This window comes from Salvia splendens, chromosome 22, assembly GCF_004379255.2.
Source record: "Salvia splendens isolate huo1 chromosome 22, SspV2, whole genome shotgun sequence".
Lineage (NCBI taxonomy): Eukaryota > Viridiplantae > Streptophyta > Magnoliopsida > Lamiales > Lamiaceae > Salvia > Salvia splendens.
In genome coordinates, this window is record NC_056053.1 from 18,558,743 (window position 1) to 18,575,694 (window position 16,952).

The 16,952-nt window shown below is 37.0% G+C and overlaps 3 protein-coding genes and 2 non-coding genes across 7 annotated transcripts; 4 read left to right on the forward strand and 1 right to left on the reverse strand.

Moving 5' to 3' along the window:
• The first annotated feature begins 3,069 nt into the window (after positions 1-3,069).
• Positions 3,070-6,182, forward strand: LOC121787230 (NAC domain-containing protein 86-like). The gene is made up of 7 exons (XM_042185911.1): positions 3,070-3,199; positions 3,282-3,507; positions 4,387-4,667; positions 4,758-5,027; positions 5,098-5,490; positions 5,570-5,645; positions 5,732-6,182. Exons 2-7 carry the CDS (start codon positions 3,351-3,353, stop codon positions 6,103-6,105), a joined length of 1,551 nt encoding a protein of 516 aa, XP_042041845.1. The 5' UTR covers positions 3,070-3,199; positions 3,282-3,350; the 3' UTR covers positions 6,106-6,182.
• Positions 6,183-8,027: 1,845 nt separating this feature from the next.
• Positions 8,028-10,999, forward strand: LOC121787231. Of its 3 annotated transcripts, XM_042185915.1 has the most exons (10): positions 8,028-8,251; positions 8,906-9,053; positions 9,349-9,451; positions 9,538-9,551; positions 9,638-9,928; positions 10,009-10,098; positions 10,165-10,203; positions 10,281-10,548; positions 10,623-10,732; positions 10,805-10,999. In XM_042185915.1, the coding sequence occupies exons 3-10, from the start codon at positions 9,361-9,363 to the stop codon at positions 10,889-10,891; spliced, it is 990 nt and encodes a 329-aa protein (XP_042041849.1). In that variant the 5' UTR covers positions 8,028-8,251; positions 8,906-9,053; positions 9,349-9,360; the 3' UTR covers positions 10,892-10,999. The 3 variants fall into 3 exon arrangements, with proteins under 3 accessions (XP_042041849.1, XP_042041848.1, XP_042041846.1); XM_042185914.1 differs by lacking the exon at positions 8,028-8,251 and having other exon boundaries at positions 8,293-9,053; positions 10,009-10,095; XM_042185912.1 differs by lacking the exon at positions 8,028-8,251 and having other exon boundaries at positions 8,294-9,053.
• A 60-nt stretch (positions 11,000-11,059) lies between these two features.
• On the reverse strand, positions 11,060-14,873 carry LOC121787229 (sucrose synthase 7-like). Its single transcript, XM_042185910.1, has 15 exons — positions 14,610-14,873; positions 14,372-14,526; positions 14,103-14,295; positions 13,907-14,025; positions 13,619-13,835; positions 13,454-13,549; positions 13,205-13,378; positions 13,017-13,133; positions 12,765-12,931; positions 12,456-12,680; positions 11,797-12,363; positions 11,579-11,717; positions 11,426-11,496; positions 11,303-11,326; positions 11,060-11,223 (listed from the first exon to the last, which is right to left on the reverse strand). The coding sequence occupies exons 1-15, from the start codon at positions 14,835-14,837 to the stop codon at positions 11,208-11,210; spliced, it is 2,508 nt and encodes an 835-aa protein (XP_042041844.1). The 5' UTR covers positions 14,838-14,873; the 3' UTR covers positions 11,060-11,207.
• Positions 14,874-15,983: 1,110 nt separating this feature from the next.
• Positions 15,984-16,088, forward strand: LOC121788134. The gene has a single exon (XR_006047586.1). It is a non-coding gene; the product is annotated as a small nucleolar RNA Z103 (small nucleolar RNA).
• A 94-nt stretch (positions 16,089-16,182) lies between these two features.
• On the forward strand, positions 16,183-16,287 carry LOC121788133. The gene has a single exon (XR_006047585.1). It is a non-coding gene; the product is annotated as a small nucleolar RNA Z103 (small nucleolar RNA).
• Positions 16,288-16,952: the final 665 nt, after the last annotated feature.

The window sequence follows — 16,952 nt, forward strand, 5'->3', positions numbered from 1 at the left end:
CAAATATATTATTCTATCTCTATATACTGCTACATTCTTCTTCTCATTTTACCATTTCCTCTTTCACGAGGAACAAAATTGCGTTCAACTCCAACAAGATTTGATCGAAGAAATTTAAATGCACAACAGTTTAATATAGAAATTTTAATCAAGTAATGCTATATTTATTGCAGTAATTTTAAAATTGTATTCATATTATAATCTATATATATTTTTTATATAAATTTTAAAATTAATATTGATTATTTAAGTTGTGATTGAAAATAAGACTGACCTTCTTGCAAGTATTCTGATTAAATAAAATTGCTGACGTGACAAGAAAAAAAAGGAATTGAAGTCTGAAAATGAGGATGAGTTTGAGGGTTTTATTGCTAATTCCAATTTAATAAGCTTGATTGGTATATGATCTTCGCTCCAAAGTCTCTAGCAATATATCTTGTTTAATACACATTAAATGTTGATCAAATTTATTAATGAACCATTTAAATACCATGTTTTGAGACGACATCAACGTAAATAAATAACGAATTTGTCACGCCCTCACCCAAAATCCTTCCATATAGTAATTCATCTTAAGATAAGTACGCATCAATTTTGGTTAATATGCATTATAATATACGATCTACCATTTTCCATCCTACAATTCCGACAATCAGATAGATGGTCTGACACAGAATATGTCTAGGTCCCCACAATTTCATTCCGAACCTTATAAAGGATCGAAACATTTGATATATTTCAGAATACATCATCCACTATATTAATTTCTATATATAGCTAGCTTTTGGCATACTACTACTTGTTAATTGTAATGAATTTTTTTCTGATAAATAAATATTATAATCTTTGTCATAACTTCAACAACTTTGTAACGAAATGATCAATTACATCAAGGTTGCTCTAACTTCCAACATATACTCTATATAATAGTGCATTTCCAATGATTTCTACATGCACAAGGGTGGCACATTTTGTTTTGTGGAGAAGAAGCTTCTTTCCAGTGATTAATAACAAATAATTAAGCTAATGTTAAATATGAACTTGGTAGAATACTACTCCAGAAACACACAAACCCAAAAAAGGGGGAAAAGCACATAAAGATTGATTGATGAAAAGGTAAAGAGACAAGTCTGCAACAAGTGATTCTGTCCCCCTATGTGCCACGTTGGAATTTCTTTTTTTTCACGTGGTAAAAGTTGAATTAACATTGATTAATCCTCTCTAAGTATTTCATTGTACAACATTAACAAATCTTCACGGTTACATGCAATCAATATACAGTCTCTTTTCTCACAAATATTATTACTATAATTCATGTCCTGATTAATAGTATTACTATCACATGTGTAATGGCATAAGTATATTTTTCAGACAAGAAATATGATACCGTGTATTCATATGCGATTAAACCAAACAATATACGTAAAGCATGTACAGACGCAAGAAACAAGGTAAACACATAGCTAATTATAATGAGATGAAGATTAATTTAGAGGGCGTAGGTTGGATAGGGATATGTGAAAGGAACAAGTTCTTTTTCAGTTGAAACAGTTAAAGAAAGCCGCCAATTGGAAATTGGAATTGTGTCAGCAAGCAGCAGCAATAGATTGTTTCAGTTGGGAAGAGATCAAAAGATCCCAAACCAAACATACCTCAGGTGGTAATGCATCGAATTGCACGCCACCACGTGGACAACGCAACCTCAGATTCCCATATTTTTCTCTCACATACCTACAAATTTACTATATTTGCATTTTCTCTATATTTGCATCACCATTATATATATTATCACATTATGTCCAAAAATGGTCCAAATCGATCGTGATCTTACTATAGTTCAAAAGGGCTCACCTTTCTAACCCGGGAGGCTAGATATTAATTAGTGTGTTTATGGTTAAAATATAGGGCAAATGGCCAAAAAAATCATATAATTTGGTCAAATCCTGTTTATTCCATAACTTTAAAAAATGACCAAGTATATCATAACTTTGTTAGTTTTCTAATTGTCCCATACTCTAAAGAAAATTATGTATGATTTTGACAAACGAAAAATATCATATGAACAGAACATTCGGCTATTTAAACCACGTCATTTTATACATTTAGTCAATTATGCCTTTAATTTTTACATATGTACGCATTACGTTGATAAATTTAGAAACGTAGCATGATGAAATTTTTTGCTATGGGACAATTGTGAAAAATATCAAAGTTATGAAATAATTGACCATTTTTGAAAGCTGCAAGATAGACCAGAAATTGACGAAACTTCATGGTTTTTTATGCCCATTTGCCCTCAAATATACCAAAAGTTAATAATAATTTAGATCACGGACTAGATATTAGTTAGAAATGAGTCACTCATTCTTCCAAAAGACCTTAAATATGGAAGGTCATCCACTCATTTATAGAGAAATCAGAATCACCGATTTATTGATATGGGACAAGAAGGGGTTTCAGTAATATTTTCAGTATGACTATTACTCCTTCTTGTGCACGGAGTGCACAAGTTTATCGCATTATAGAAAAATGCTTACCCTAACTTTCAATACTATCCTTACGAAAATAATTTAGTACAATCAATTCTAAGTTGTTCTACTTCTTGGGATCGGGACATCAAGCAATGAAAATCATTTGTATAAACCAAGGGGTATAGAGACTAGCTAGAGTAAACCCCATCGCTTCTCTTTACGGGGGAAAATAAGATTCTACCAAAGATTCAATTTATGATTCTCTATACATAGGTTTCATCATATGTTGGTTAACTATAATTGTGTTTACTTTGACAATAAGTATTCCAAATTAAACAATAATTAGCTAGCTTACAATTTAAAACTAATTAATAACCCAAAATTAAAAATTTCAAAGCCGAGATAGAAAAGTAGCGTGGTGTAGAACTAATTGATCGAACCTTGTCACATACATACAAATATTCAATATATGTATAATGTGTACGTAAGACTAGTAAAAAAAAGCAAGATATAATAGGGAGCTAGGATGGAAATAGTATTAATTTTATTAAAGATAAAGTGAGGGTGGTAGGGGTGGCCGCCTCCCCACATTGCTTTTACCTTATTTTAATCCCTATTCCCTTTTTCTTCCCTTATCAAAACCCCCCCTCTCACAACTCCCAACCCCTCAATCTTCCTCTCCTTCCATTTCTCTATGCCATTTCCTTCCTTTGGATCTTCTGATCAAAGTCCCTCTCTTTCTCTCTCCTTCTACCTCCCCTCTCTGATCATCAACTTGTTGAACTAATTGGGGTTTTCATCTTTCTGCAGTTGTGTAGTTCTTGATACTAAAGTTTATTTGATCAGAAGTTCCAAGGGAAAAGAGATAATTAAAGGGAAATGGCACCAGTTTCTCTGCCTCCCGGTTTCCGATTTCACCCCACCGATGAAGAGCTCGTAGCCTACTACCTCAAGAGAAAGATCAATGGCCGAAAAATCGATCTTGAAATCATCCCGGAGGTTGATCTTTACAAGTGCGAGCCATGGGATCTTCCCGGTATGTATCTTAACATCATCAACTTGGTTTATGATCATAACTAGAATTAAAGTGTTGAATTTAAATGAAGTAGCAATTAAGAAAGGTATAAAACATAAAATGAAACTACCCCCAAAATTACAACGAATATGCATGTCGGTTTGCAAACCCTAGCTTGTACATGATGGGTGAACTATCTTTAAATATATATGGAATGCACATAAACACACACACACGCACACACATGTTTTAGAATTGCACATAATGAAACACACTGTGTTTGCGCTTTTGATAAATATCTTTCAAACTTGAGTCAAAATATAAGAATATTATTGAGATTTATTAATATATGTGTGGCACTTCATCTTCCATGCATGATAATTAAATGATTGGGAATGAGGAAGCTTCATGATGGTCCCTACATCTTTTAATGTCTTATTGTTTACAAAGATAAATGCAAATATTTTCTCTCCAAGTCATAAAGCAACATTTGAAGCATAATCCTACTTTTGTACCTTTTTGGCTTCATCTTCTTTATTTAATCACACAAAATAAAGATTAACAAGTCGAAGACAAAAAGAAGCAGCTAAAAACATTTAGTATGTTTGAAGCTAAACAATACAAGTAAAAAGATGTTTATCTATGAATTAGCTTCTTCATTTGTAAGTATGACCAAATAGGAAGTCGGATAAAGAATTGTTTCATCCCATTTCAAGAAGAAAGATTCCTATTCAATTCTCTTTCCACATTCAATCTGCTAGTTATTTCAAGCATAAAAGAAAAGAGTCAAAAGTAACATAGATCCTCAAAAATGAATATCTACTACTACAAGGTAATAAGTTAATTAAACCACTTTTATATTGTACTTAACAAAAAAAATGGATGATGAATGAAAAACAGGAAAGTCATTGTTGCCAAGCAAAGACCTAGAATGGTATTTCTTCAGCCCCCGAGACCGTAAATACCCCAACGGGTCAAGGACAAACCGGGCCACAAAGGCGGGGTATTGGAAAGCGACAGGCAAGGACAGGAAGGTTAATTCACAGACGAGATCGGTGGGGATGAAGAAAACCCTAGTTTATTACAGAGGCAGAGCTCCTCATGGAGCTCGAACCGATTGGGTCATGCACGAATATCGCTTGGATGATCGCGAATGCGACACTCCCTCTTCTGGTCTCCAGGTAAACATACATATCCATCACAACACATTGGCTCCATGACTTGGCTTGGCTACAATGTATAGTAATGCATCTTTTTTTTTGTTAAAACAGGATGCCTATGCACTTTGCCGTGTGTTCAAGAAGAGTTTAAACATACCAAAAGTGGGAGATAACTATGTCACTTCTTGCAGTGATCGATCCTCGAGCATCGACCCCAAGTACGAGGAACTTGATGCTTCCGAGTACCAATTTCCCTCGTCCTCCGCCCTTAACATGGTGGCCACGTCTAGCTCTGACCCGTCGTGGTCGCAATACTTATCGGAGGAGGCTTTCGCCTACACCAATAATCCATACCCTCCCAACTTTAACCCTCCCTCAAAGGTACTAAACCTATTTTCACTATTTCCTTTTTTACCCTTACTAAAAAGTGTTTGTGTTGTGTCATTATCAGGTTGATATAGCACTTGAATGTGCCCGGCTGCAGCATAGGTTCACGCTGCCGCCTCTAGAGGTGCAGGATTATCCGCCATCTGGTTTTCAGATGGATCCGTACTCGAATGCATTCCATGGAAATGCAAACCAACCGGCGGATATAGTGCAAGAGATTCTTTCAGTTGCTCAAGCTTCTCAGCATCTTCAAAACCAAGAGACATTCACCGGAAACTATGCTCTCTCGGATGACTTTTCGTTTCTTCTCCAGGCTCCCGACATCGGCTCCTCTAGATATTTTGGAGAAGAACACAATCAAAGGTCAATTGATATTGGAGATGATCAAATGTTTCAGACAGGGAGAATGGTGGAGAATTTGAGATGGGTTGGAATGTCCAACAAAGATCTTGAAAAGGTAGGTCATTTCTCTCTCCTCTCTTTAAATGAAATATTACAAGACCTAAACCTAACTCATATGCATTTGATCATGATAGGCATTTGTGGATGATTTCAAGACAGTCCCAATAGAGAACATTTCCAATATGCCAAGAGAATATCATGATTTCCAAGGTGTGCTATCATCCCATGTAACATTTTAACTTCATATCCATGAAAAACAATTAGTAGAATAATAAATGTAAGTTGATTGATTTTAGGAGAAAGTAGCAACCACAACTTGAACACATTCACTAGTGACAACTTGTTGGATGAGGGAGAGATGGAGGATTTCTCGAGCACCCCGGACATGGAGGTATACGCGAAGGTGGAGGTGAATCACGGATTAATGGTCTCAACGCGACAACTGCCAAACACATTCTACCACAAAGTGGTGCCTTCCAAGACTCTGCAAGTCCAAATCAACCCTATTGTCATCCCTTTCTCCAAATCAACCCTATTGTTCACATCTCAAGATGAAGAAAATGGAAGCTCTAAAGGGAGGTTGTGTGGTGATGAGGTGATCAAGAATATTAGGTCTTATGTAACATTTGCAGTGGCATTGTGTGCTGCTTGGCTTCGAATAGTTGTTTGAGTTTGTTATGTGTACTGATAATTGTTAACATGAAAAGGGGGTTAAGGTTTGTATACTTTTCAATTGAATTTTCCATCTTTTTTTAGGGGAGGGGGGGTATTGGATATAGGAATATTAAATTGGGGTGGGGGTTGGTTAATTGTAACTCAATATAATTATATTGATATACTTTATAATTGTATAACTTAGAAGATCTCGTTCTTGAGTGATCTTTATAGGGAATCCAATCAAATTGTTCAATGTTTCTCTCCTTTTTTTTCCTTATTTTTTTTGTTGATATTCATTACTTTGTGTGGAAGTAAACCCAATTCAACATTAGTTCCAATGCGTCTTTAATATTCCCAGATATAGATTAAGATGTGCTTGTAATTGTTTCTTAATATGTGCGTAGAACTGTTATTAATAAAAAAAGTAAAAACATATAGAGTAATTAGTACATAATTTTTGTTTTTTTTAATAAAAAACGCCTTTTGTGGATGGGAGGTTTAGGCAGACCTCCAACCCGTAAATAATATAAAAATAAAATATTCTAACAACATGATCTTAGCCCAAAAGTGACTAGGATCTAAACAAGAACATGAAGAAGCCAAATAGAAGTCCCACAGGTCAAGATCCTCCGTACTATCAAGTGGAAAAAAACTGACTATATATATACACGAGGGAGAAACAAAAAATTATCAAAACCAGCCACCAAAGAAGCTGGATCAACCCACATCTCTACGTCGGAAACGGAAGTTAGGATATCCCAGCTGGTCTATCCTAACCAACGCATTCAGATACCGAGGCGCAGAGATTGGATCATAGTAAGTAAGGGCAGGTGTCTGACCCCCCTTACCTGCAAGAAAATCAGCAGCTCGGTTCCATTCTCTGTAGATGTGTGAGAACCGAACATGCCGCTGAGAAGTCATACTCCGGATCAAAGCCATGTGATGTCTGAAATCCGCAGCGCCAAGCTGTCCAGATGACAACAAGGTAACTAGAGCCGTTGAGTCAAGCTCAATCCAGATGTGTGTCGAAAGCTCCATAGCCATGTCGAACCCCCGAATCAGAGCCAACAGCTCCGCCTCAAAGCTCGATGATACGGCTATCGGAGCACAGAAAGCATGCAGAAGTCCTCCATCAGAGCCTCGAACCAATCCTCCCTCCCCCGCCTCCATTGTCGATGTAGAGAAGGCACTGTCAGTGTTTAGCTTCACCCAAGGGGCATTAGGGGGATGCCATAGGACCATGAGTGACCGCAGAGCACGCTGTCTGGGGGAGAAATGCATGAAATCAACCGACGGCGAACATCTCCTCCAGTGGGTCGGGGTGATCTTGCCGGCGAAGACAAGTACACAATTTTTGGGTTAAATAGTTAATGTCTTACTACCCTGTACTCCATTAATTTCCAACTGCAATTTTGAAATAGATTGTTATATTTTCAAGAGTGTGGGCTAAAAGTCGGCCTATTTAAAACACAGTAATGGATCCAACTATATATGATAGGAAACTTGGAAGGATAAATTACGTCGTCAAGGACTCAAGAGTATAGTAGCGAATAAAGTAACTCATATAATTGAAAGTGTTTTTTAAATAATTTCATTCTATGTGCAAAATTGAGAGACATATATTTGGCACTTTCAACTGCTAGGAGTATAATTTACTGAAAAAAAAAACTGGTCCCCCATTATTGTTTAGTGCGTTCTATATTTTTTTTCTTGCTTTCAAGAATACGAAGTATATTATTATGATAAAGAAATAAACAAAAATTTATATACTCTATTAGTTAAGTAGAAACTGAAGATGGGTTTTTTAACAAAATAAAAAATTGCATTTACAAGATAGTAAGTTTTTCAATAGTCCATGATGCAATAGAAAGTGGAAATCCAGGTATTGAAATAGGCATGATTTTGGCTTTGCTTTTTTGTCTCAGTGTACTTGCATCTGCAAACAGCCACTGCACCCCTCTTTTTCCCAAGATTTTAGCTAAAATTTAAATACGCATGGTGTTCTACACTTATTTATTCTCAGGCCGGAAATTGCACTCCTCCAACGCCGTGTGACGCGGGCCGGGACCCAACTGCGGTCCGGCCCGCTGGGTTAATGATGCTCTAAGTTATTTGATTTCCCCTTTCTGTTTGGCCTTAATACTTGGTCATATACGAAGGTACACATACAAGCCTGTGGTTTTGAGAGTGTGTTCAAATTTCTTTTAGTAAAGAGAAAGCTATGGTGTTTGAATCCTAGTTCTAGATTCCAATTTCATCCTTATATAGTTGTGACATAATGTAGAAATTATATATTAATATAAGACTACTCCATGTCCAAATAAACTCCATATCATAATTCATGTGCTGGAACTTTTAATAATATGTGAACTAATTTAACAACCAAAATTCAAATTTGGAAAGAGAACCTTTTATTTTATTTTATTATTATTATTATTATAGTTTGGGAATGATCAATCTAAATTATGATAATTATGTAATAGTAGTTGGGTTGATCTGAGCACCAATTTGAGTTGCCTAGTATGAATGGGTAAGGTGCGGTTCACATGGTGATGGAGCAGGTGGAGAAACCAAAATGGGCACCTAAAAAAGAAAAAAAAAAAAGAAAAGAAAAAAAGAAGATGACAGAAACAAAGGCAAATTTGGGTTCACGGGTGTCAAATGGATTAACCACTAACCAACAATTTTCTCTGCCTTTTACTCTCTCTTCAAATCATCATTCCTTTGTTTCTCTCTTCCAAATTTATTGTTGAAAGGATGATGCTGCATCTGCACATTTTGTTGGTTTCAAGCTGTTTGTGGTGGGTGTGCAGTTTTGTTGATGTTGAAGCAGCTACTCCAACTGTCAAAGTTGGGAACATTTCACAGGTAGAAGATGCAGCTTATTTTAGGATTTATTATGGACAGACATTCAAAGTCATCAAGAATAGCTTTGATGGCAAGAGCTATCTTCTCATTCAGGTCTGTTTCTTGCATTCTATTATTTGAAAGATGTTAGTTTGAAATAGTTGCAGCCATTTCATTTGAAAGACCTTGATAATGACATGTGAACTCAAAAATATTCAAATATGAATTTATCTTCCCGAGAGTACCTCTGTATTGCTTCATCCATCCTTTTTTTTATTTTTTATTTTGGTCCATTCTTTAAAATTAATCTCATATTTTATTAATTTCTTTCCCATTAAAACTTGTGACATTCCAAATTTTCTATTTTCGAGCATTGGCTCTCCCTAATGTTTTGTTTTAATTTATGCAGAATAACACAAAGATGGCAAGTAAAACAAAATACTGCACGTCAAGGATAAAATCATTTGTGGTTCCATTAGCCAACTATTCTGTAGACGCTGATTATTTTCCTGGTAAATTAATAATTGTGCTTTTTATCAGAATGTTGATTACATTACATCCCATCATAACTTGATTCTCCTTTTCTTTGTTGATGCAGTTTCATTTTTTGAGGTGAGCTACATGATCATAAAATACACAAGTAAGTAGTAACCAGTGTTGTTATTCATATGCAAAAGTAAGTAAAATTGTGTATGCAGCTTCTAGGATTACTGGGGAGTTTGAAGGGCATCACATCTTCAGACTATGTGGTCTCTGAATGTGTGCTCAAAGTGTATGAAGAGGGACAAGTGCAACTCATCAACAAAAGCCAAAGCCAGCAGTTTGCAGCTCATTTCATTATCAACTCAGATCAGCCCCAAATTCAATCCTGCAACTTGGCCACTTTTCTCTCCACTGCTGAGGACTCCCCTCTTCAGAGAGCTGAGTGGATCAAGTATCTTGCTGTCTTTGCCAATCTTGAATTCAGAGCCAATCAAGTCTATGATATTGTAACTCAAACTCCTTCATTCCATTTATTGCTTTCCTTTGCTTTGTTAGATAGTATAATATATAATTCATATTTGTGCAGATCAAGAAGAACTACATGTGCCTGAGTAAAGTAGCAACTAGCAAGAAAGCAGACTTCAAACCAATTGTGGCTTGGATGCAATACGACGTTGTATGGTGATAGCTTCAATTCGTTTAAATTGAGCGACGCGTTTGTTAATCTTGGTATCGTTTGCAGGGTGTTTGGTCTTTTACGGTAGAGGCCTTGAAGCTCAAGGTAGTTAGTTAAGTACTAGTAGTAATTTGGTGGGTAGTAGATAATGAATTGTTATTGATTGGATATTGTTGGTGCAGTATGTGGAGGATGCAGGTGGAGAAAACATAGATGAGTCCATCAACAAAGCCACCTACAACGTCTCCATACCAGATGAAGTAGAGGCGTTCCACGCCATCCTCTGCACCGTTGATGTGGTGATTGATGAGACCTTCGCCTCGGATCCAGCGTCCTACACAGCCTCCACATTTCTTGACAGTCTCAACATCCAGGATCAGTCTTGCTTCGCCTTCATTTCCTCTCAAAGCCTCTGGAGATATGACAAACGCCTTCATAACTCCACCCTTGGTAAGCTATACACCCAATTCTCCCATTAACTCTTTCTTACTTCCATCATTAATGCTGATTCTTATTTGTTCAAGATTGGTACGACGGAGCTATTTCACAGCCTCAGCTAGTTCTTGCCGATCTCATTCAAGCAATATCTCCATCGACGAACTACACCACCACTTATTTTAGAAATCTAGCCAAGGTCAATATCCATTCCAAAATTATACATAATATAGTTTCTTGTATTTAAGAATTGTTATACTCCATATTGCAGGGAGAAGAAGTGATACGCATTGGCCCTGAAATGTGTGACAGGGACATCTCACTTCCAATGGAACCTTCAACTCTCCCTTGCCAATGAAACTTCATTCTCTCTATTATGGCTACAACTCTGTTTTACTTTGACATACTTTATTTTTAGATTAACTTACCACTTCACATATATAATATCTTCTGATATTTGAAATGATGAATCTCTTCATTAGTGATCTTACAATCAATTTAGGTTGTGAATTTGGCTAATATCATATGATCAATACTTTGTTATTTGTATTCCTTTTTCTTTATTGGTTTACACATGGTTTGCAATTTTTGTTTGCAGCAAATTGTAGAACAGGTTAATTAAAGATGTCATCATCTTCTCTTCATGTTGTTGATCTTCATCTTGCTTTGCTAGTTTAAGCTCCAAATAACCTTCACAATGAAAATAACTCATTTTGTTATTCAATAAAAATGTTTCTTATAGATCTCAGATATAAATTAGTATTCTTACTTCTGCAATGTGGACTGAGACCTCCTGTGGTAAAACATACATTAAATCAGTTCAGTAATTAAGATTAACAAAGATTTATTTTCTTTCAAAAAAAATTCAATTTAAATAAATCTATTAACTTGCCTTAGTGAGGGTTGTGGCTTAGGCTTCTGCTGCTGTGGAGGTTCATCCTTTTTAGTTGGCACATTCTTGGCCTGCATCAATTTTTACCTCATAACTTAGTTTTCTCAACAAACACAAAATGAATAACTTAACATCAATGTGACTCCAATGTACCAAGTTCTTGAAATGAAGATTGTAAAATGTCTGAATATATCTCCTTTTCGCTTGTTTCTCGGCCTTGTAGAGCTGTCTCCAGAAGCTATAGACGCACCCCATATTCAACACTTTATTGGCATAAATCCTCCATGTATAGCTTCAAAAAACAAGGCAACTCAACATTAGTTTCTGGTGCTTTTATCAAACACAGTTAGTGCCAACATCATGCATCATACCATTCATTTATACGTTGCAGCCCTTGAAGCGAAATCTTGTTCCAAAACTCCGGTTCTTCCTTGCACTTTTGGAAGAAGTCAGCAATCTTGTTGCTAGACTCAACACCATTGTTGGGATGAATATGAAAACCAGAGACTCCATCGACTATTATCTCAGCAGGGCCGCCTTGGTTAGTTGCAAAAGTTGGTAAGCCACAGTTCATGGCCTCGATCACTGTCAGCCCGAATGCCTCATATAGAGCTGGCTGCACGAAAGCCCCCTTTGTATCAGCAATGGCACGGTACAGCTCACTGTTCCTCTTTCTGTCGGTTTGAGCAGCTATCCACCTTATCTGCCCTTTGAGCTGGTGCTTCTCTATCAACACGTGCATCTTCCTTATCTCGGCCGCCTCTTCTCTGTCTTTGGATTTTGAAGGATCAAAGAAGCCACCAACAATAACTAAGTTCACTAAACTCCTGAGGCGCTTGTTGTTGCCATACCACTCCGTTAGTCCAGTGATGTTCTTCACTATGTCAAGCCTAGCCATTGAGAATATGATAGGCTTCTTCTTGTCTTCTAAATATCCACTGTTTGGTGCAACAAGAAATTGATCAAATTTGTGATAAGAAGTTGGCAATGATGGTGAGAGAGAAAAATAGGAGATCAGATGCACACTAACATGTGCTCAGCATTGTCTACTTTGCTAAACAGAAGTTCATCAATGGCTGCACGAAACATAGTGAATCGCTTCTGTTTCTCCGTGTGAGGAAAGTACACGGTCTGATCAGCTCCGGGAGAAGCAATGTTGAACTTAGGATCAAATACATTGATACCTGACACCACTCTACACAGCCCTGGCATTGTGAACGCGGTGTGGCTTTCATACTGACCTGGCCTATCTTTGCTGCAATGGGACAACGGATTTTTTAAGGTTAAAACCATGACATGTATCCAACAATGTAGAAATAAAGTGATCTAGACAGTATACCTTCCAGCAATCTCCTGATATGTGCTTGCAATAATGAAATCTGCTGTATTCATTGCAATCAAATCAGCTGAAAATTGGCATGAGAAGTGGTACTTGGCATCCAACTCCTTCCATTTCATGTCCGAATCTTCATACTTTGTCTTCTCCAAAGCATGCGCGATTGTTCCCTATTCGAAAATGCATGATGTCAACAATCTTAAATTTTGATAAAAGTAGAAAAATGTTGAGCATTAGGCAAGTTAGATAATCTACCAAAGTTGTGTCTAGTTTACTAGCCATGAGTGATGCCACCAGGTTTCCATCGGTGTAGTTTCCGATGATTAGGTCTGGTTTTCCATCCATGACTTCCATTATTTTGCTCGTGGCGTCCTGTTAAATCACGAAGAATATTTAAGGCTAGAGTTTGCACAAAAATGAAGCACGTAAGATCCAGCTGGAACCTGAGTAAACTTCTCGAGGTAAGGATATATATCAAATCGCGAAACCCATTGCTGAAGAACTCCGGCTTCTGTGTTGAATGGGACTCTAAGGATATGAGAATGCTTTGTGTTCATGACCGGCTCCAACTCCACATTGCATTTAGTCCCCTTGGCATCAGGGATGAGTCGCGTGACCTGCATCATCACCAACAATGTTATGGTTTCGTATTTTGGTGCTCGGATCTTCCATTTCGTTGGAATACCACTAACCACAAGAATCTGAGGTTTCACATTTAGCCCTTGCTGCTTAATTCTTAGAAGCAATTCTTCCTCCATTGCAACAACTTGATCCAACACATAAACCACCTGTCAAAGTTTTACCAAAATTAACTTGAGATCATGAAATCATTATTAGGACCATGAAAAAATTCCTACCTGGCCACCAGTGTCGGGCAACCCAAGAACGTCAGCCTGCCCAAAGTATCCGTGCACAGAAAAGAGCACGACATTGAATATTATAGGAAGCCTTCCAAAGAATTTCTCCATATGCAGTGGATCAGGAGCCTGAAGTATTTCCGAGAGCGAGTGCATTGTTTCCTCGACTCTCCCAGCATTATCGCCCCATCCTTTCTCGAATCCCCACTCTTTGAACCTGCACTCCAAACACTTATCATTTCCTCATTCTGCATAGATGATATGAAAAAAGATGGCTGATTCAATCACCTCATCCCAAAGCTTTGATAAGGCGTGTCCTTAGGCAGAGTAGACAGCGCTGCTTCAGCTATTATCAACGCGCCTTGAAGCTTGGAAACCGTGTTGATGTTCTCATTTATCATGAGTTTCTGCAAACTCATCACCATATACAATTTGTCAACAAACATACATAAGTGTGAACATGATGAGATTGCGATGATCATACTTCTCCATGGAGGGCGAGCGTGAGCAAGTAATCAACGAGCGACTGTGCCTTCCAAGGGCAGCCATCCAGCTTTGAGGTTAGAAACTTGGAAATGTAGCTCACACCATTACCAACGGAGGAAGGCAGAGTCAGGTGAGGCAGAGTGACGTCCGTTGCTCCAAAATCTATCTCCAACGCGTTGTCATCACTCGCCCTGCAATGCAAACACAAAATTCCATGAAGAAGACACACACTTGCTGGCCATGAAAATGAAAAACAAATATCATTACCAAGCCTCATCAACTGTCATCTCTTTGTATTTCAAGTAGTCGGTGGGCGTGATTCCCTCCACAGACAGATCATTCGCACTGACTTTAACGTACTCCCAGAACCCGGGAGACGGCCTAATGGCAAAGGCAACACACGGAGGAACAACCGCTGCTTCCTGCAAACGAATGAGAACACGCGTAAACAAAAAAAAGGAGAAATCAACGGAAGCAGGCAGAGGAGGAAGAAGAGAGGTCATACTTGAGTTGTGCACAAGATGTAACCGAGCAATCCATCCATCAACTGGCTTCTTTCGGATTCATCATCGACGACTTGCTCCATCTCGGCCATGAGGTGGTGGAGCTTCATCAGCCGCTTTCCTTTGTCGGTATACTTTGCGAAGCACCTCTTCATGTGGTAGCGGCTCTGCCTCAAGGCCTCCGGCATGCTGTCAGCTATGGACTCAGATCTCTTCAATGCTGCTGCCATTTTTCGACTGCTTTAATTCGATGTTTCGTTCACACAATTTTCTGCCGTTTAAATATAGAATATAGATCATCTCTGTTCGCTCATGTGTTGGAATGGAAGCAAGAACATTCTTTTCTGGCCATGCTCATGAAATTGTAAAAGAAAAGAATCTTGGTTTTGGTATCATTCATTTCTTTTAGTTTTAGACCAAAGACAGTAGTACTTGCTAGTATTTTACAATATGCCAAATAAACACAAAGAATTAAGAAAAGTGCGTAGCTTAGCAAGTTAGCAAAAGGAGTGGTCTTACCAATTACCATGTCAACTTTTAATAATTTTATCAATTATATGTTCTATATTTTTAGTTTGATCACATACCTTTTGTAATTGCATAAATTCTATCATACTTATTTTAAGGTAACCAATTATATATTTTCATTTTCACGTAATTCTTTTAAACAATAAAAATAAAATAATAATATTCTCATGATTATAATTTATATCTATGAGAAAAATAATACTAAGTCATTGATAAAAAGTTGAAAAGTTCGATGACTTTCTTGATTAAGAAAAATAATACTCCTACTTAGAAAAGATCAATAATTTGATCCTTGATTATGAATTTCTTTTCTTGGAAAATCCTAAATTTTTGTCGGATAATATAACTTTTAGAATATTTTCGCAAAATGTACATAGTTTGGGTTCTGGCGCTATTAAGAATTTAAGGGAAGCAGAATTTTTTTTCAAAAAAAAAAGAGTGCATTTTGGACCAAGGTTATCCAAACAAGCCCATTTGAGAATTTTTACGTAGAATTGTTACCGTTAACCCTCGCAATCGGCGAAGCCCCAAATTCTAAAATTAGGGTTTTCGCAAAATATTAGTCCCGCCTCCTTCTTCAAGCCTATATATAACATACCTCTCTTTCACCTTACACATCACACAGATTTATGCCCTCTGCCGCCTCTAATAAGTCTCCTCGTCTCTGAACGATTTCTGATTTCGAAATTTTCAATTTCTATGCTAATTTTCGCTATCTTGTTTGGTAATGTTCGTCCAATTGCCGATTACCAGCTCCCCGATATTCAATGGGTGTTGGAACTGGTGAAATTCAATTCAAATTTTCATTTCTAAATATTTGTTATAGTTTTTAAACGAATTCTTTTGAGATGGAAGTGATGATTTTTTCCCCAGATGATTCGACGCTGAAATATCTGAGCGCTCCTTTATTTTCTCCCTTTGCGGAGAAAATCCAAGCCAATATACTGATCCGTCTGTTGTTATCAATACAATTTATTTGTTTTCAAAAAGTCTTCTTTTGTTTACTATGAAATCTTAGTAATTAGTGAATTGCACAAATTGTTATCAATGGAGGTGATGAATTTTTCCCCAGATGATTCGACGCTGAAATAACTGAGCGCTCTTATATTTTCTCCCTCCGTAGAGAAAATCCAAGCCAATATTCTGATCCATAAATGCAAATAATATTCACAGTTTAAAGATTAAATTTTGCATTTTTTCCAGTCTATATACGTTAGTATATACTGTTATTTCTTTTTTGAATATGTTTCTCTAGGTAATAAATGGCATTTAAGGCTTGTCTGGTAGCCCTCATTTGATGTGAAACCCAACTTCCTTCATGCCTAAGAGCCTCCACTATAAGCGGACAGCCTCTGTAGCTCTGCCCCTTTTTTGTCCACAGTCCCAATTTTTAAGTCTGTGTCCAAAAAAAAGGTTTCCGCCACTATAGATGGATACTTCCAATAACTTTGATTTTTTTTCATTTATTTTAATTCAATTATAAGTAATTAAATTTATCGGACTCTACGTAATTATAAAAAACGGCTACAAGTGAAGAAAATAAAATTAAACACTATACTTTCGTCGTATTAAAGTGGGGGGAAATTATATAACGAAATATTAATCAATTGAACACCATAATCGTTCCATAAATTGTCCATTTCAGTCCACAAATTCTAGTGAGAGAAAATATGAGTGATGAAGAGGTGGAATGGTATGAAAATAATGAAAGGAATGAGGTGTATTTAAAGGTAAATTAAATGAATTTAAAAAAAAATTAAATCAACGCCTGCCCTGGACCACCAGCGTGCCGGGCACCGCCTTGCTATAGGCTGGCA

What these genes read in the sequence shown, in the direction of transcription:
- LOC121787230 (XM_042185911.1), top strand. Translation starts at nt 3,351, where the DNA reads ATGGCACCAGTTTCTCTGCCTCCCGGTTTCCGATTTCACCCCACCGAT. An exon ending in CGAGCCATGGGATCTTCCCG is followed by an intron (nt 3,508 to 4,386) that starts GTATGTATCTTA and finishes AATGAAAAACAG; the next exon opens with GAAAGTCATTGTTGCCAAGC. An exon ending in CTCCCTCTTCTGGTCTCCAG is followed by an intron (nt 4,668 to 4,757) that starts GTAAACATACAT and finishes TTGTTAAAACAG; the next exon opens with GATGCCTATGCACTTTGCCG.
- LOC121787231 (XM_042185912.1), top strand. Translation starts at nt 8,850, where the DNA reads ATGATGCTGCATCTGCACATTTTGTTGGTTTCAAGCTGTTTGTGGTGG. An exon ending in AGAGCTATCTTCTCATTCAG is followed by an intron (nt 9,054 to 9,348) that starts GTCTGTTTCTTG and finishes TAATTTATGCAG; the next exon opens with AATAACACAAAGATGGCAAG. An exon ending in TAGAGGCCTTGAAGCTCAAG is followed by an intron (nt 10,204 to 10,280) that starts GTAGTTAGTTAA and finishes TTGTTGGTGCAG; the next exon opens with TATGTGGAGGATGCAGGTGG.
- LOC121787229 (XM_042185910.1), bottom strand. Translation starts at nt 14,837, where the DNA reads ATGGCAGCAGCATTGAAGAGATCTGAGTCCATAGCTGACAGCATGCCG. An exon ending in CGCTCGCCCTCCATGGAGAA is followed by an intron (nt 14,026 to 14,102) that starts GTATGATCATCG and finishes ATGAGTTTGCAG; the next exon opens with AAACTCATGATAAATGAGAA. An exon ending in GTAAACTAGACACAACTTTG is followed by an intron (nt 12,932 to 13,016) that starts GTAGATTATCTA and finishes ATTTTCGAATAG; the next exon opens with GGAACAATCGCGCATGCTTT.